Source organism: Myotis myotis, unplaced genomic scaffold (genome assembly GCF_014108235.1).
Source record: "Myotis myotis isolate mMyoMyo1 unplaced genomic scaffold, mMyoMyo1.p scaffold_m19_p_3, whole genome shotgun sequence".
Taxonomy (NCBI): domain Eukaryota; kingdom Metazoa; phylum Chordata; class Mammalia; order Chiroptera; family Vespertilionidae; genus Myotis; species Myotis myotis.
In genome coordinates, this window is record NW_023416335.1 from 81,784,113 (window position 1) to 81,796,602 (window position 12,490).

The 12,490-nt window shown below is 35.8% G+C and overlaps 1 protein-coding gene across 1 annotated transcript; it reads left to right on the forward strand.

Annotated features, from left to right (window-relative positions):
• Window positions 1–764: 764 nt before the first annotated feature.
• Window positions 765–11,905, forward strand: FAM216B (family with sequence similarity 216 member B). The gene is made up of 3 exons (XM_036297820.1): window positions 765–866; window positions 3,611–3,731; window positions 11,680–11,905. The coding sequence occupies exons 1-3, from the start codon at window positions 768–770 to the stop codon at window positions 11,862–11,864; spliced, it is 405 nt and encodes a 134-aa protein (XP_036153713.1). The 5' UTR covers window positions 765–767; the 3' UTR covers window positions 11,865–11,905.
• The last annotated feature ends 585 nt before the right edge of the window (window positions 11,906–12,490 follow it).

Here is a 12,490-nt window from a genome sequence, read left to right on the forward strand (position 1 = left end):
TCACACAATGTACCCAGAAAAGGGTACATTTGATATCATAAAAGGATATCAAATGCCAACAGTAGTTATGAACAGTTAGATTATGGATGATGTTGTTTTCTTCAAATGTTAATTATTTATGAATTTTCCATAATAACATTCATTAATTTTAGAATCAGAGAAAATATTATTTGAAAATTTCAAGAAGTAACTACTCTGACATGGTATGGCTCTACAACCCACTTGCTTCAAACATAGTTAAGCAGAGAAACATAGGGCTCTGAATTAGTCCTCCCATAAAAAAAGGTATGAGAATGTAGCCCTGGTAGTTCAATTGGTTAGAGCATCATCCCAATATGCTAATTTTGTGCATTTGATCCCTGATCCCTGGTCAGGGCACATACCAAAATCAAACAACTAATGCATAAATAAGTGGAACAACAAATCAATATTTCTCTCTCTCTCCTTTCCTCTCTCTCAAAAAGTCATTTAAAAAATATATATATATATATATATATATATATATATATATATATATATATACATATATAAAAGAATGAGAATAGGGAAAAGCACAGAACTAAAGCAGACTGATGAGGTCCCTTACTTTGAAACATGTGAGAAAATTTCTTATCCTTTGAAATACATAATATTTATTTATTTATTTATTTATTTATTTATTTATTTTTTAATTGCTTACTTGTTTACTTAGGTATATTCTCAAAATTGGTTAAACAAGTGCAGTTTTATGCTATGTTTTGTTGTTCCTTGGAGTTACAGGATAAAGAATGGGAGAAAAATGGAAAAGACAGCAAAAGCTTCAGAAAGTGCCACAGATTCCTTGCATTCGAGTCCCTCCCTCTGCCTTTGACACTTCATTAATGAAGGTACAGCATGTTATTCACAGATGACTAGACCTTGTCTGTATCTTTTTCAAGGCCTAAGGAATTTCCATGTCTTTATTTACCTAGCAGTTAGGACAGTGATGGCGAACCTATGACACGCGTGTCAGAGGTGACACGCGAACTCATTATTTGGGTTGATTTTTCTTTGTTAAATGGCATTTAAATATATAAAATAAATATAAAAAATATACATCTTTGTTTTTCTATGGTTGCAAATATAAAAAAATTTCTATATGTGACACGGCACCAGAGTTAAGTTAGGGTTTTTCAAAATGCTCAAAAGGTTCGCCATCACTGATTTAGGAGAACATTGAGCCCAATGTAGGCCTTCAGAGCATGTTGACAGTGCATGTGAGAGAATAAATGAGTATGGAAATCTAACCCTACACCCATCCAGTAATGGGAAACTCACTGATTGACTACACTCTTGCTCCTAGCTAGAAAGCCATGTTAGTTCCTTTCAAAATTAGTTAAAGCCATTCTCAAAAATACTCTTGGTAAACATTTCAGTTCTCTGCCATCTCCTTAAGGAGGATTAAGCAACTGGATAAGAATATTAGAATGTTACTGTTACTTCTTATTTTGAAGTTGATAGTTCTAGTAAGAAAAATAAGTAGACTTTTTCATCTTATTAAATAAAACCATAACTTTTAAGGTTTTATCTTTATATAATGGAAACTTCCTTTGCATTTTGGAGTTTGCTCTTGAAAATGGCTTGGGTTTTTCATTTTATATTGTTGTCAATCATTTAAAAAGGCTAAATTAGGAATCCATTTTCTTCTTCAAATATATTATCTTGTAAAACACCTAATTTAGAAACTGTAAAGTTGAAATGAAGTCTCAGATTGTGAAGTATTTGGTTTTGCTACTTTCACTCTGGACCTAAAACAAAACAAAACTGACTGCATACAAATTTTCTAACAAATATTTCAACTCCATATAAAATTTCTAATAGATAAAAGTCACTTTATTTTTATAAATAATTATCTTAAGTTTGGATTTATTACAGCATTATCAACTAGTTTTTAAAATTCTGTCACTGTTTTGAATTTTTTTGGTCTGGGTGAACTTATTTTATCTTGATTTTTCTAGAATGTTGATGCCACTATCTCAGTTTTCCCATCTGCATATAATTAGCTTCTAAGAAATATTCGGTGTATCATAGTAATTGATGCCCAGGCCTATTTTGTTCCTCCCTAGCATATGTGGCAGCCTTCTTAATGGTCTCCATGCCAATGGTCTGGCCTCCTTTAAACTTATTCTCCACAGCAGGGCCAGAATGAGCTTTCTAAAATGCAAATCTGATCAGCTTAAGGTGTGACATTTTGGGTTGGATAATTTTTTGTCATAAGAGCTGGAGGCTGTCTCATGCACTTAGGATGTTCAGCAGCATCCCTGGCCTCTAGTCAATGAATGCCAGTAGCATCTCTCCTCCCTCTCACCATTTGTGACAACCCAAAAATTTCCCGGCATTGCCAAATGTCTCTTGAGGGTCAAAATTACTTCTGTTGAGAGCCACTGCCTTAAATAAGACCTTCAATGGTTCCTCATTTTTTTTAAAGGTAATAATGAAGCATAAAAGTTTTCCATGATCTTCCCCTGCCTAACTCTACAGCCTTTTCCAGCTCAGACTCCATGTTCTAATTGAAGTAAAGGAAAAGTCTGCTTCCCAGCATATCCAGATATATTGTGTCCTATAAGAAAAATTGTACCACTCTCTCCTTCTCATTAGCCCTTCATTTTCTTCTAGTCCAGCCGTGGGCAAACTACGGCCCGCAGGCCGGGATCCGGCCCATTTGAAATGAATAAAACTAAAAAAAAAAAAAAAAAAAAGACCGTACCCTTTTATGTAATGATGTTTACTTTGAATTTATATTAGTTCACACAAACACTCCATCCATGCTTTTGTTCCGGCCCTCCGGTCCAGTTTAAGAACCCATTGTGGCCCTCGAGTCAAAAAGTTTGCCCACCCCTGTCTAGTCAGTGGTTCTCAAATATTAGTGTGCATGTATCAAAATTACTCAAAGGACTTGTTAAAGTCAGAGTACTGGGCCCCACCCCCAGAATTTCTGAATCTATAGGTCTGGGGTGGGGCCTGAGAACCTGCATTTCTAACAAGTACCAGGTGATGGTGATGACTTTTAGAACCAGGATTCTGGTCCCTTTGAGGACTTCCTGCTCACCCTGAAGACTAGATATGTCAATCATCTCATTTAGAAAGTTTCCTTGACTGCTGCAGGCAGAGTTGTTTTTTTGTGTGTGTTTTTTTTTTCCTGTTGAACCCTTATCACATTGCCCATCTCTTCATCTGCTTATTTCCCCTGCTCACTGACAACTCTCAGTGGAAAGTTCTCCTTTTACCCATCCAGAGGCCTGGCATACTTCAGGACCTGTGTAGATTCTCACAGCCTACCTTCCTCAAAAAGGACTATAATAAATGAATTCAAACTAAAAAAATCCTTGGAACTTCCTCAGCCCAACATTTTGACCTACTTACTAGAATCTTACTTAGGCATTTCACCTTTACACAGGCCAGTGGAAGATTGTTTAAACTAAGGAAGGAAACTACCCAATTCCTATTTTTCCAATTGTTTTATATATATGGTGAGAGTGAGAGAAAGAGAGAGAGAGGCATCTTATTTAAAGGAAAGTCAGCTTTGCATACATCAACTCTTAATTTTATAAACTCTACCAACTCATCAAAATCACCTGCTGTGCTTTGATAGGACCTGACCCGAGGGCAGCAGCGCTACTTTTACAGCATCATGAAGATTTACAACTCCAGGCCCCAGTGGGAGGCCCTGAAGACCCGCTATATTCACACCCTTCAGCACCAGCAGCTGCTTGGTGAGTTTAACTACTTGACCTGCACCACGTACCTCAAGAAGGGACTAGTACACTGCAGCCAGAAGTCAAGTTTCCTGAAAAATTTTCAAGTAGAACGTTGTCTTCCAGCGAGTTATTTTACCAACATGGTTTACAAAAAGTTATACCTGACAATAGAAAGCAAATTTCTATGGGTAAATTAAGAGTGTTTAAAGAGGATGGATTATTATAAGATGATAGTTCTCTGAGAATTATAGGAACTTGACCTAGTAGAAACAGCCATAGCCTCAGGCGGATGGTCTAGCCCTGGTTGGCAAACTGCTGCTCTCGAGCCACACACGGCTCTTTGGCCCCTTGAGTGTGGCTCTTCCTAAGCCTTAGGAGTACCCTAATTAAGTTAATAACAATGTACCTACCTATATAGTTTAAGTTTAAAAAATTTGGCTCTCAAAAGAAATTTCAATCGTTGTACTGTTGCTATTTGGCTCTGTTGACTAATGAGTTTGCCGACCACTGGCTAGGCTTAAACCACAGCTCAGCCCCTTGCTGGTTGCATAAATTCAGAGACTTGGTTTACTCAAAAAAGGAATATTTATATTGTTGAGCATTTACCATGTTCCAGATATTGTGCTTGGAGCTCTACATGTACTTTCTCATTTTCTTCCTACTTTACAGTTGTGGGAAACTGTAGCTCCGCAGGTTACAAAACTTGATCAAGATAACCCAGAGAGCACATGTCAGTTAGGACGATCACCTACAAAACTCATGCATTGTTGTCCCTCTGCTCCACTGTCTCTCCTCGTCTATGAACCTCATGGGATTTTATAAGCACAAGTGAAATAATGGTTGTGAAAGACCTTATAGATCATAAACAACAACCTACAGAAAGGTGTAATTGCTGTTAAATCTTTCTTCTCAAAAATATTTTGTCCTCAGCTCCCCTCTATTACATCTTCTCCTAACTCCCATAGAGTTTTGTTTGTTTGTTTGTTTGTTTATTCTAAAAGGTTACAGGATAGAGAGAAGCTAAAAAAATTCTTAAGCAAGTGGAATAAGGAAACTGAGACAAGAAAATTACAAAAGGCCCAACAGTTTGGGGGGCTTGCAGGTAGCTTGTAAATAACAAGCCATTATCTTCCCCAACCAAGGACACTTGAGAGTAAATGGCTAAACACCCCTCCTCACTAACTAAAAGAATTAAGAAAGGAGTGGGAAGGAGAGGGGGAAGAGGAAGAGGAATCTTAATGCACCTAGAGAATACATAGCTTAAATCACTCTGAAACTAACTAAAAGCCAAGAGGAAGAAAGAATACAGTCTTATCTCATCTCACTGTTTAAACAGAGAAGCCAGCAGTCTCAGAGGATTTAATTACCAAGTGCTTCTCATACATCCTGGGAAAACCATAACAAAGTAAATGGGAAAGAGACCTTCAGAGTTAACCTATACCTGGATATCTAGCAGAGGAATTTAAAATCTATAGAGAGGAAAGTATATGAGGCAGACACCTCCCTTCCCCACCACACTCACTCCTCAGATAGCAGAGAATCCATCTGTGCTTCATGCCAGATGACAGTTATGCTTGCCTTACTTCTTTAACAAATTTGCATGCTTTACTTTCTTAATAAATTCACTGTAACACAATTAATCTGGAGTCACTCATTTGAACTCATACCAGAAGACAAGAACCCAGGAGGGGACAGCTCTCTCCCTTCAATTCAGGGGCCTGTCCCATAACACCTTTCCTGGTGTTTGGGATGCCTGTAACAAAACTACTCACTTGGCATTAGCACATCTAGTTATACTGTTGTTTCTATATTTGCACAAAAGAAAAAGATGGTTTTTTCCCCCAAGTGATTTAATAACAAACACAGTAAGAGTAGCTATCTGTTTTTAGGACTTCCTATGTACAAACTACTATTCTAAGCACTTTGCATGTATTACCTTGTTTAAAACTTAAACATGTTTACATGGTAGATGCCTTTATTACCCATATTTTACAGAAGAGAATATTGAGACATAGATAAGTTAAAAATTTGACCCGGGTAATGTAACTAATAAATGGAAGAGCCAGGATTCAGCTGGTCCCAATGATTGTTCGAAGCATTGCTGAAACATCATCTAGTAATTTTGTTTGCATAGTAAAACTACTTAAAAGCCAGTGAACCAGAGAGGCAGAATATTCAAAGTTTACTGCATGTAAACTTCACCTCTGTATGTTAATAAAATGCAAAATTTCAGGTCTAACTTTCTAAGTTTCTGATTTGAAAGGTCTTTGGAGTAGAACTAGAAATCTGCATTTTTAAAAAGCATTATCATTTAGTTATTTTATTTTGTTTTATTTTTTATTGAAAAATGTTTGGGTTACATTGGTTAAAAAATTTATATACATCATCTGTATATTGTAGTATGTGTTCACCACTCAAAGGCATGTCTCTTTCCATTACCATTTATCCCTACTTTATCCTCTCATACCTCCCACCACCACCTTTCCCTGTGGTAGTCACCACACTGTTGTCTGTGTCTATGAGGTTTTGTTTGTTTGTTTGTCTTTCATTTAACTCCAACTTTTTCACCCAGACCCCAAACCACCCTCCTTTCTGACAGCTGTCTGTTTTCTGTATCTATGAGTCTCTATTTTGTTTGTTTGTATGTTTGTTTGTTTTATTCATTAGATTCCATATAAATGAAATCATATGGTATTTGTTTTCTCTGACTGGCTTATTTCACTTAGCATAATACTCTCCAGGTCCATCGATGATGTTGCAAAGGGCAAGGTTTCCTTCTTTTTTACCAACAAGTAGTCTTGATGGACACTTGGGCTGTTTGCAAAACTTGGCTATTGTAAATAACACTGCAATGAATACAGGGGTGCATATATTTTTTCATATTAGTGTTTTGGGTTTCTTTAGATATATTCTGAAAAATGGAATCACTGGGTCATAAGGCTGTGAAGGAAAACCCCTATTCTGTAAAACTACTGTTTGGAATTCTCTGCTATTCTTTGGACGGCCTCTTATTCTGAAAAAAAAAAAAATAATAATAATAATAACTTTGCTTTCTAGCCTGCTTGAATAATGGGGGAGATAAACTTAGCTGTCTGACCTTGTAGGCCAGAGACTGGATACACCCAATGCCATGCCAGGTGCATTTTTTAATTGGATAGAACTGTGTAGTTTTCAAGGCCGCTGCCAGCAAGCACACAAAGGGCTGGCTCTTCCATAAAAAGGGAAGTTCTTCTGGTAGCTTTGCTTAGAATTTGGATTCATTTCCCTATGCCCACCGTGGTGAATAAAGTGTAACTCCAAACTCTCAGAGTTTAGTTCTTGTCTGGTTTTTCTGTAACAAGGCAGTTCAAGTTTTAATGTAACTCCATGCTGCTTTCCACAGTAGCTGCACCAATCTGCATTCTCACCAACAGTGTCTGAGGGTTCCCTTTTCTCCACATCCTCACCAACAATTTTTTTTTATTTATTGATGATAGCCATTCTGACATATGTGAGGTAATCTCATTTCTGTTTTAATTTGCATTTGTATGATGATAATGACTTGAGCAACTTTTCATATGTCTATTGGCCATCTGTATGTCCTCCTTAGAGAAGTGTCTATTTAGGTCCTTTGCCAATTTTTAAAATTGTTTTTTTTTGTGTTGGGGGGATATTAACCCCTTATCAGATGTATCATTGTTGAGTACGTTCTCCCCTTTAGTGGGTAGTCTTTTCATGCTGTAGGTGCTTTCCTCTGCTGTGCAAAAGTGATATAGTCCCATTAATTTATTTTTATTTTTGTTTCTCTTACTCAAGGAGATATGCTGGAAAAATAATGCTATGAGAAATATACAAGATTTTTCTGCCTATGTTTTCTTCTAGGATTTTTATAATTTCTAGTCTTATATTTAAGTATTTAATCCATTTTGAGTTGATTCTGGTGTGTGGTGAAGGAAGGTGGTCTAGTTTCATTTCTTTTGCATGTATCTGTCCAATTTCCCAACACCAATTATTGAATAAACTGTCTTTACCCCATTGTATGTTCTTGCTTCCTTTTTCAAATGTTAATTGACCATAAAGGTTTGGGTTTATTTCTAGGCACTCTATTCTGTTCTGTTGATCTATATGTCTGATTTCAAGCCAGTACCATGCTGCTTGATTAAGATGGCATTGTAGAATAGTCATATCAGGTGGCATAATTCCTCCAACTTTGTTCTTTTTTTCCTCCAGGTTGCTGTGGCTATTCGTTTTTTTTCTTTTGTGGTTCCATATACATTTTTGGAATTTCTTATCCAGTTCTGTGATATATGTCATTGATCTTGATAGGAATTGTATTGAATCTATAGATTGTTTTGGGTAGTATGAACATTTTAATTATGTTAATTCTTTTTATTCATGTAATGGTATATGCTTCCACTTACTTATATTTTCTTCAATTTTATTCTTCATTACAAGTGTTTTATGTCCTTGGTTAAATTTATTCCTAGGTATTTCTTTGATGCAATTGTAAATGGAGTTATTTTCTTTGTTTCCCATTTTGATAGCTAATTAGTGGTGTATGCAAATGGAACTGATTTCTGGATATTTATTTTGTATTCTGCTACTTTACTGAATTCATTTATGAACTCTAGTCATTTTTAGGTAGAATCTTTAAGGTTCTCTATATAGAGTATCATGTCTTCTGCAAATAATGAGAGTTTTACTTCTTCCATTCCAATTTGAGTGCCTGTGATTTCTTCTACTTGCTGAGAGCTGTGGCTATGACTACTAGTACTATGTTGAATAAGAATGGTGAAAGCAGACATCCTGTTTTTTCCCCATTCTTAAGTGAAATGCTTTTAGTTTTACCGATTGAGTATGATATTAGCTGTGTGTTTGTCATATGTGGCCTTTATTATGTTGAGGTATGTTCCCTCTCTTCCCACTTTGATGAGAGTTTTTATCATAGATGGGTACTGGATTTTATAAAATGTTTTTCTGCATCTATTGATGTGATCAAGTTATTTTTATCCTTCATTTTGTTTATGTAGCATATCACATTATTGATTTGTGGATATTGTACCAAACTTGACTCTCCAGAATAAATCCCACTTGATCATGGTGTCTAATCATTTTGATGTATAGCTGGATCTTGTTTGCTAATATTTTGTTGAGGATTTTAGCATCTGTGTTCATGAGATATATTGGCCTAAATAATATTTTTCTTTGTGGTGTCTTTATCTGGTTTTGGAATTAGGATAACGCTGGCTTCATTGAATCAGCTTGGGAGTCTTCCTTCTTTTTGAACTTTTTGGAATAGTTTGAGAAGAATAGATGTTATTTCTTCTTGAATATTTGGGAAAATTTACCTGTGAAACCATTCAGCCCAGGACTTTTGTTTTAAGAGTTTGTTTGTTTTATATTACTCCTTGATTTTTTTAGTTGTCACTGGTTAATTCAGATTTTCTGATTCTTCCTGAGTCAGTTTTAGAAGTTTGTATGTTTCTAGGAATTTCACCAGTTTATCCAAATTGTCCAATTTGTTGGCATATAGTTATTCGTAATATTTTCTTACAATCCCTGTGGAATCAGTTGTTACTTCTCCTTTTTCATTTCTGATTTATTTATTTATTTATTTATTTATTTATTTATTTATTTGGGTCCTCTCTCTTTTTTTCTTCATGAGTCTGGTTAAAGGTGTGTCAATCTTACCTTTTCAAAGAACCAGCTCTTGGTTCCCTTGATCTTTAAAGTTGTTTTTTTTCTCAATTTTGTTTATTTCTTCTCTGGTATTTATAAATTTGTCCCTTCTACTCACTTTGGACTTTGTTAGTTGTTCTTTCTCTAGTTCCTTTAAGTGTAAAGTTATATATTTTTTGAGATTTTTCTTGTTCAGGTAGGCCCATATTGCTAAGAATGTCCCTCTTAAAAATACTTTTGCTGTGACCCATAGATTTTGGGTTGTTGTGTTCTCAATTTTATTTGTTTCAAAATCAAAAGATATTCTTCCTTAATCTCATGGTTAATCTGTTCATTGTTTAGTAACATGTTATTTAGCCTCCATGTCTTCGTGTGTTTTTCAGGTGTGGTTTTTGTGTGCGTGTGTGTTTTTGTTTTTTTCCTGTGATTGATTTTTAGTTTCATACCACTATGGTCAGAGAAGATGCTTGATATGATTTCAATCTTTTTAAATGTATTGAGACTTTTTTGTGTCCTAACATGTGGTCTATCGTATATGCTCCATGTGCACTTGAAAAGAATGTATATTCTGCTGCCTTGGGGTGAAATGCTCTGAAGATATCTATTCAATCCATCTGATCTAGTGTGACTGTTAAGGCCACTGTTTCCTTGTTGGTTTTTTTCTGGAAGATCTATCCATTGATATCAGATTGCTAAAATTTTTTACTATGACCATTGATTTCTCCTTTTATGTCCATCAAGATTTGCTTTATATATTTAGGTGCTCATATGTTGGGTGCATAAATGTTTACAAGATTGTATTGTCTTGTTGGATTTCTACTTCTATCATTACATAGTGACCTTCCTTGTCTCTTATATAACCTGTTTTAAAGTTTATTTTGTTCAATATAAACATTGCTACTCCAGATTTTTAAAATTTCCATCTACATTAAAATATTTTAAAAGCATTATTAAAAGTGGTCTTAGCCAGATGATTGTGTGGGTGGTTTGCAGAATGAATTTTTAACATTGTTAAAATATGGGTACTACCCAAAGTAATCTACAGATTCAATGTAATCCCTATTAAAATACTGGTAGCATGTTTCACAGATCCAGAACAAATATCCCAAAAATTTATATTGAACCAAAAAGGACACTAAATAGCCTCAGCATTCTTGAGAAAGAAAAACAAAGTTGGAGGTATCACAATACCAGATATCAAGTTATACTACAAAGGCATTATAATCAAAGCAGCCTGGTATTGGCAAAAGAACAGGCATGTAAATCAGAGACCCCAGAAATTAACTCACACCAATACAGTCAATTAATATTTTACCAAGGAGGCAAGAGCATACAATGGAGAATAGATAATTTCTTCAAAATGGTTTTGGAAAAATTAGACAGGTACATGCAAAAAAGAAAAAAAAAGAAAGAAAGAAAAAAGAAACTAGACCACTAACTTACACCATACCCAAGAATAAACTCAAAATGGATAAAAGACTTAAATGTAAGTTGTGCAACTTTAAAAATCCTAGTAGAAAACATAGTTGGTAAAATCTCAGACATCTCATGTAGCAGTTTTTACACTAATACATCTTCTAGGGCAAGGGAAACAAAGGGAAAAATAAAAAAAAAAATGGGACTACATCAAAATTAAAAGCTTCTACATAGCAAAAGAAACCATCAACAAAATGAAAAGAAAACTCATTGTATGGGAGAACATATTCAACAATGGTACATCTGAAAGGTTAGTGTTTTTGTTTTTAATTAAATTTTATTGGGGTGACATTAGTCATCATGAACATATAGGTTTCATGTGTGGATTACTAATTTACAAAATCTGTACATAGGGCCATATGCCCACCACCCAAAGTCAAACCTTCTCCTGTTGTCTCATATTAGGACCCCCTTCTTCCCCAACCCCGTCCCTCTGCCAACCACCACACTGCTGTTTGTGTTCATAAGTTTCATTTTTATATTTCACATATGAGTGAAATCATATAGTACTTAGCTTGTTCTGTCTGACATTTCATTTCGCATAATGTTCTCAAGGTCCATCCATGTTGTTGTAAATGATGCTATTTCATCCTTTCTTATGGCTGAGTAGTACTCCATTGTGTATATATAGTACATCTTCTTTATCTAGTCTTCTATCGCACGGCACTTTGGCTGCTTCCAAGTCTTAGCCACTGTGAATAATGCTGCACTGAACTTAGGGGTGCATATATCATTTTGTGAATCTGTGAATATTTGCAGTGTTGTTTGCTTATTTGTTTTGTGAAATTGTTGACAGAGTTTCTCTCACTTCCCTTCCCGCCCCCTCCAGGTTATATAACTCAAAAGGAGGCCTTGGCTTGTGCTGCTGTACTTAGAGATTCAACCAGGAAAGCCTCGGCCAAGGGAGCTCCTCAAAGAACCGTATCCGGAAGGGCTTCGGTCATGACAAGAACATGTCTATCAGCACTCCCTGTGTCTGTGGTTCTACCCAGGACCAGAAGCGCAAAGCTCTGATCCTTTGGGAACCATGACTTTACACAGCTCTAACAGGCAGTTTGCTCATGTACCCTGGCATCTAGTGAGTGCTTAGTGCATATTTGTTGAATGAGCATAAATAAAAACTTGTAATACAAAACCACAAATAAAAATAATCTTTCTTCCATGCACATAAATTTTACCAGCGAGAAAAAGTTGAGAGGTTTAATGGAGCTAAGAGTAAATAAGCCTTTCACTCCACATATAATTTATAGAGTAAAATGACTTTTGAAGCTTCAGAGTAAAAGCTTCTTTTGAATTAGAACCTCCCAGAGAAGTCCCAAGAACAGTGAAAGGAGAAAAGTCATCAGAGGGTGCCAGATCTTTTATCACTGGTTGACCATCCCTTGAAAGCTACCCACTGCACATATTGAAAATACCCAAACAAAGTCAGAGTTAGCACTGAGCATGCAGGGCTTCCGAAGCCATATCTTCACAGCCACAACTGGACTGTGTATTTCCATGTCTCTCTTCTTCCCTGTCAAGCAAGAGCAATCAACTTGGCCCCAAATCTTCTGGATCTTGCCTGACTTAACAATCCCTTAGAATTATCTTGAAACTTAGACTTATCAACCTGCTACATCTGGGTTCATTCTATATGCTGT

Coding starts and splice junctions, on each gene's coding strand:
- FAM216B (XM_036297820.1), top strand. CDS start 768: ATGGGAGAAAAATGGAAAAGACAGCAAAAGCTTCAGAAAGTGCCACAG. Junction 867..3,610: donor TTGACACTTCATTAATGAAG/GTACAGCATGTT, acceptor GTGCTTTGATAG/GACCTGACCCGAGGGCAGCA. Junction 3,732..11,679: donor TCAGCACCAGCAGCTGCTTG/GTGAGTTTAACT, acceptor CGCCCCCTCCAG/GTTATATAACTCAAAAGGAG.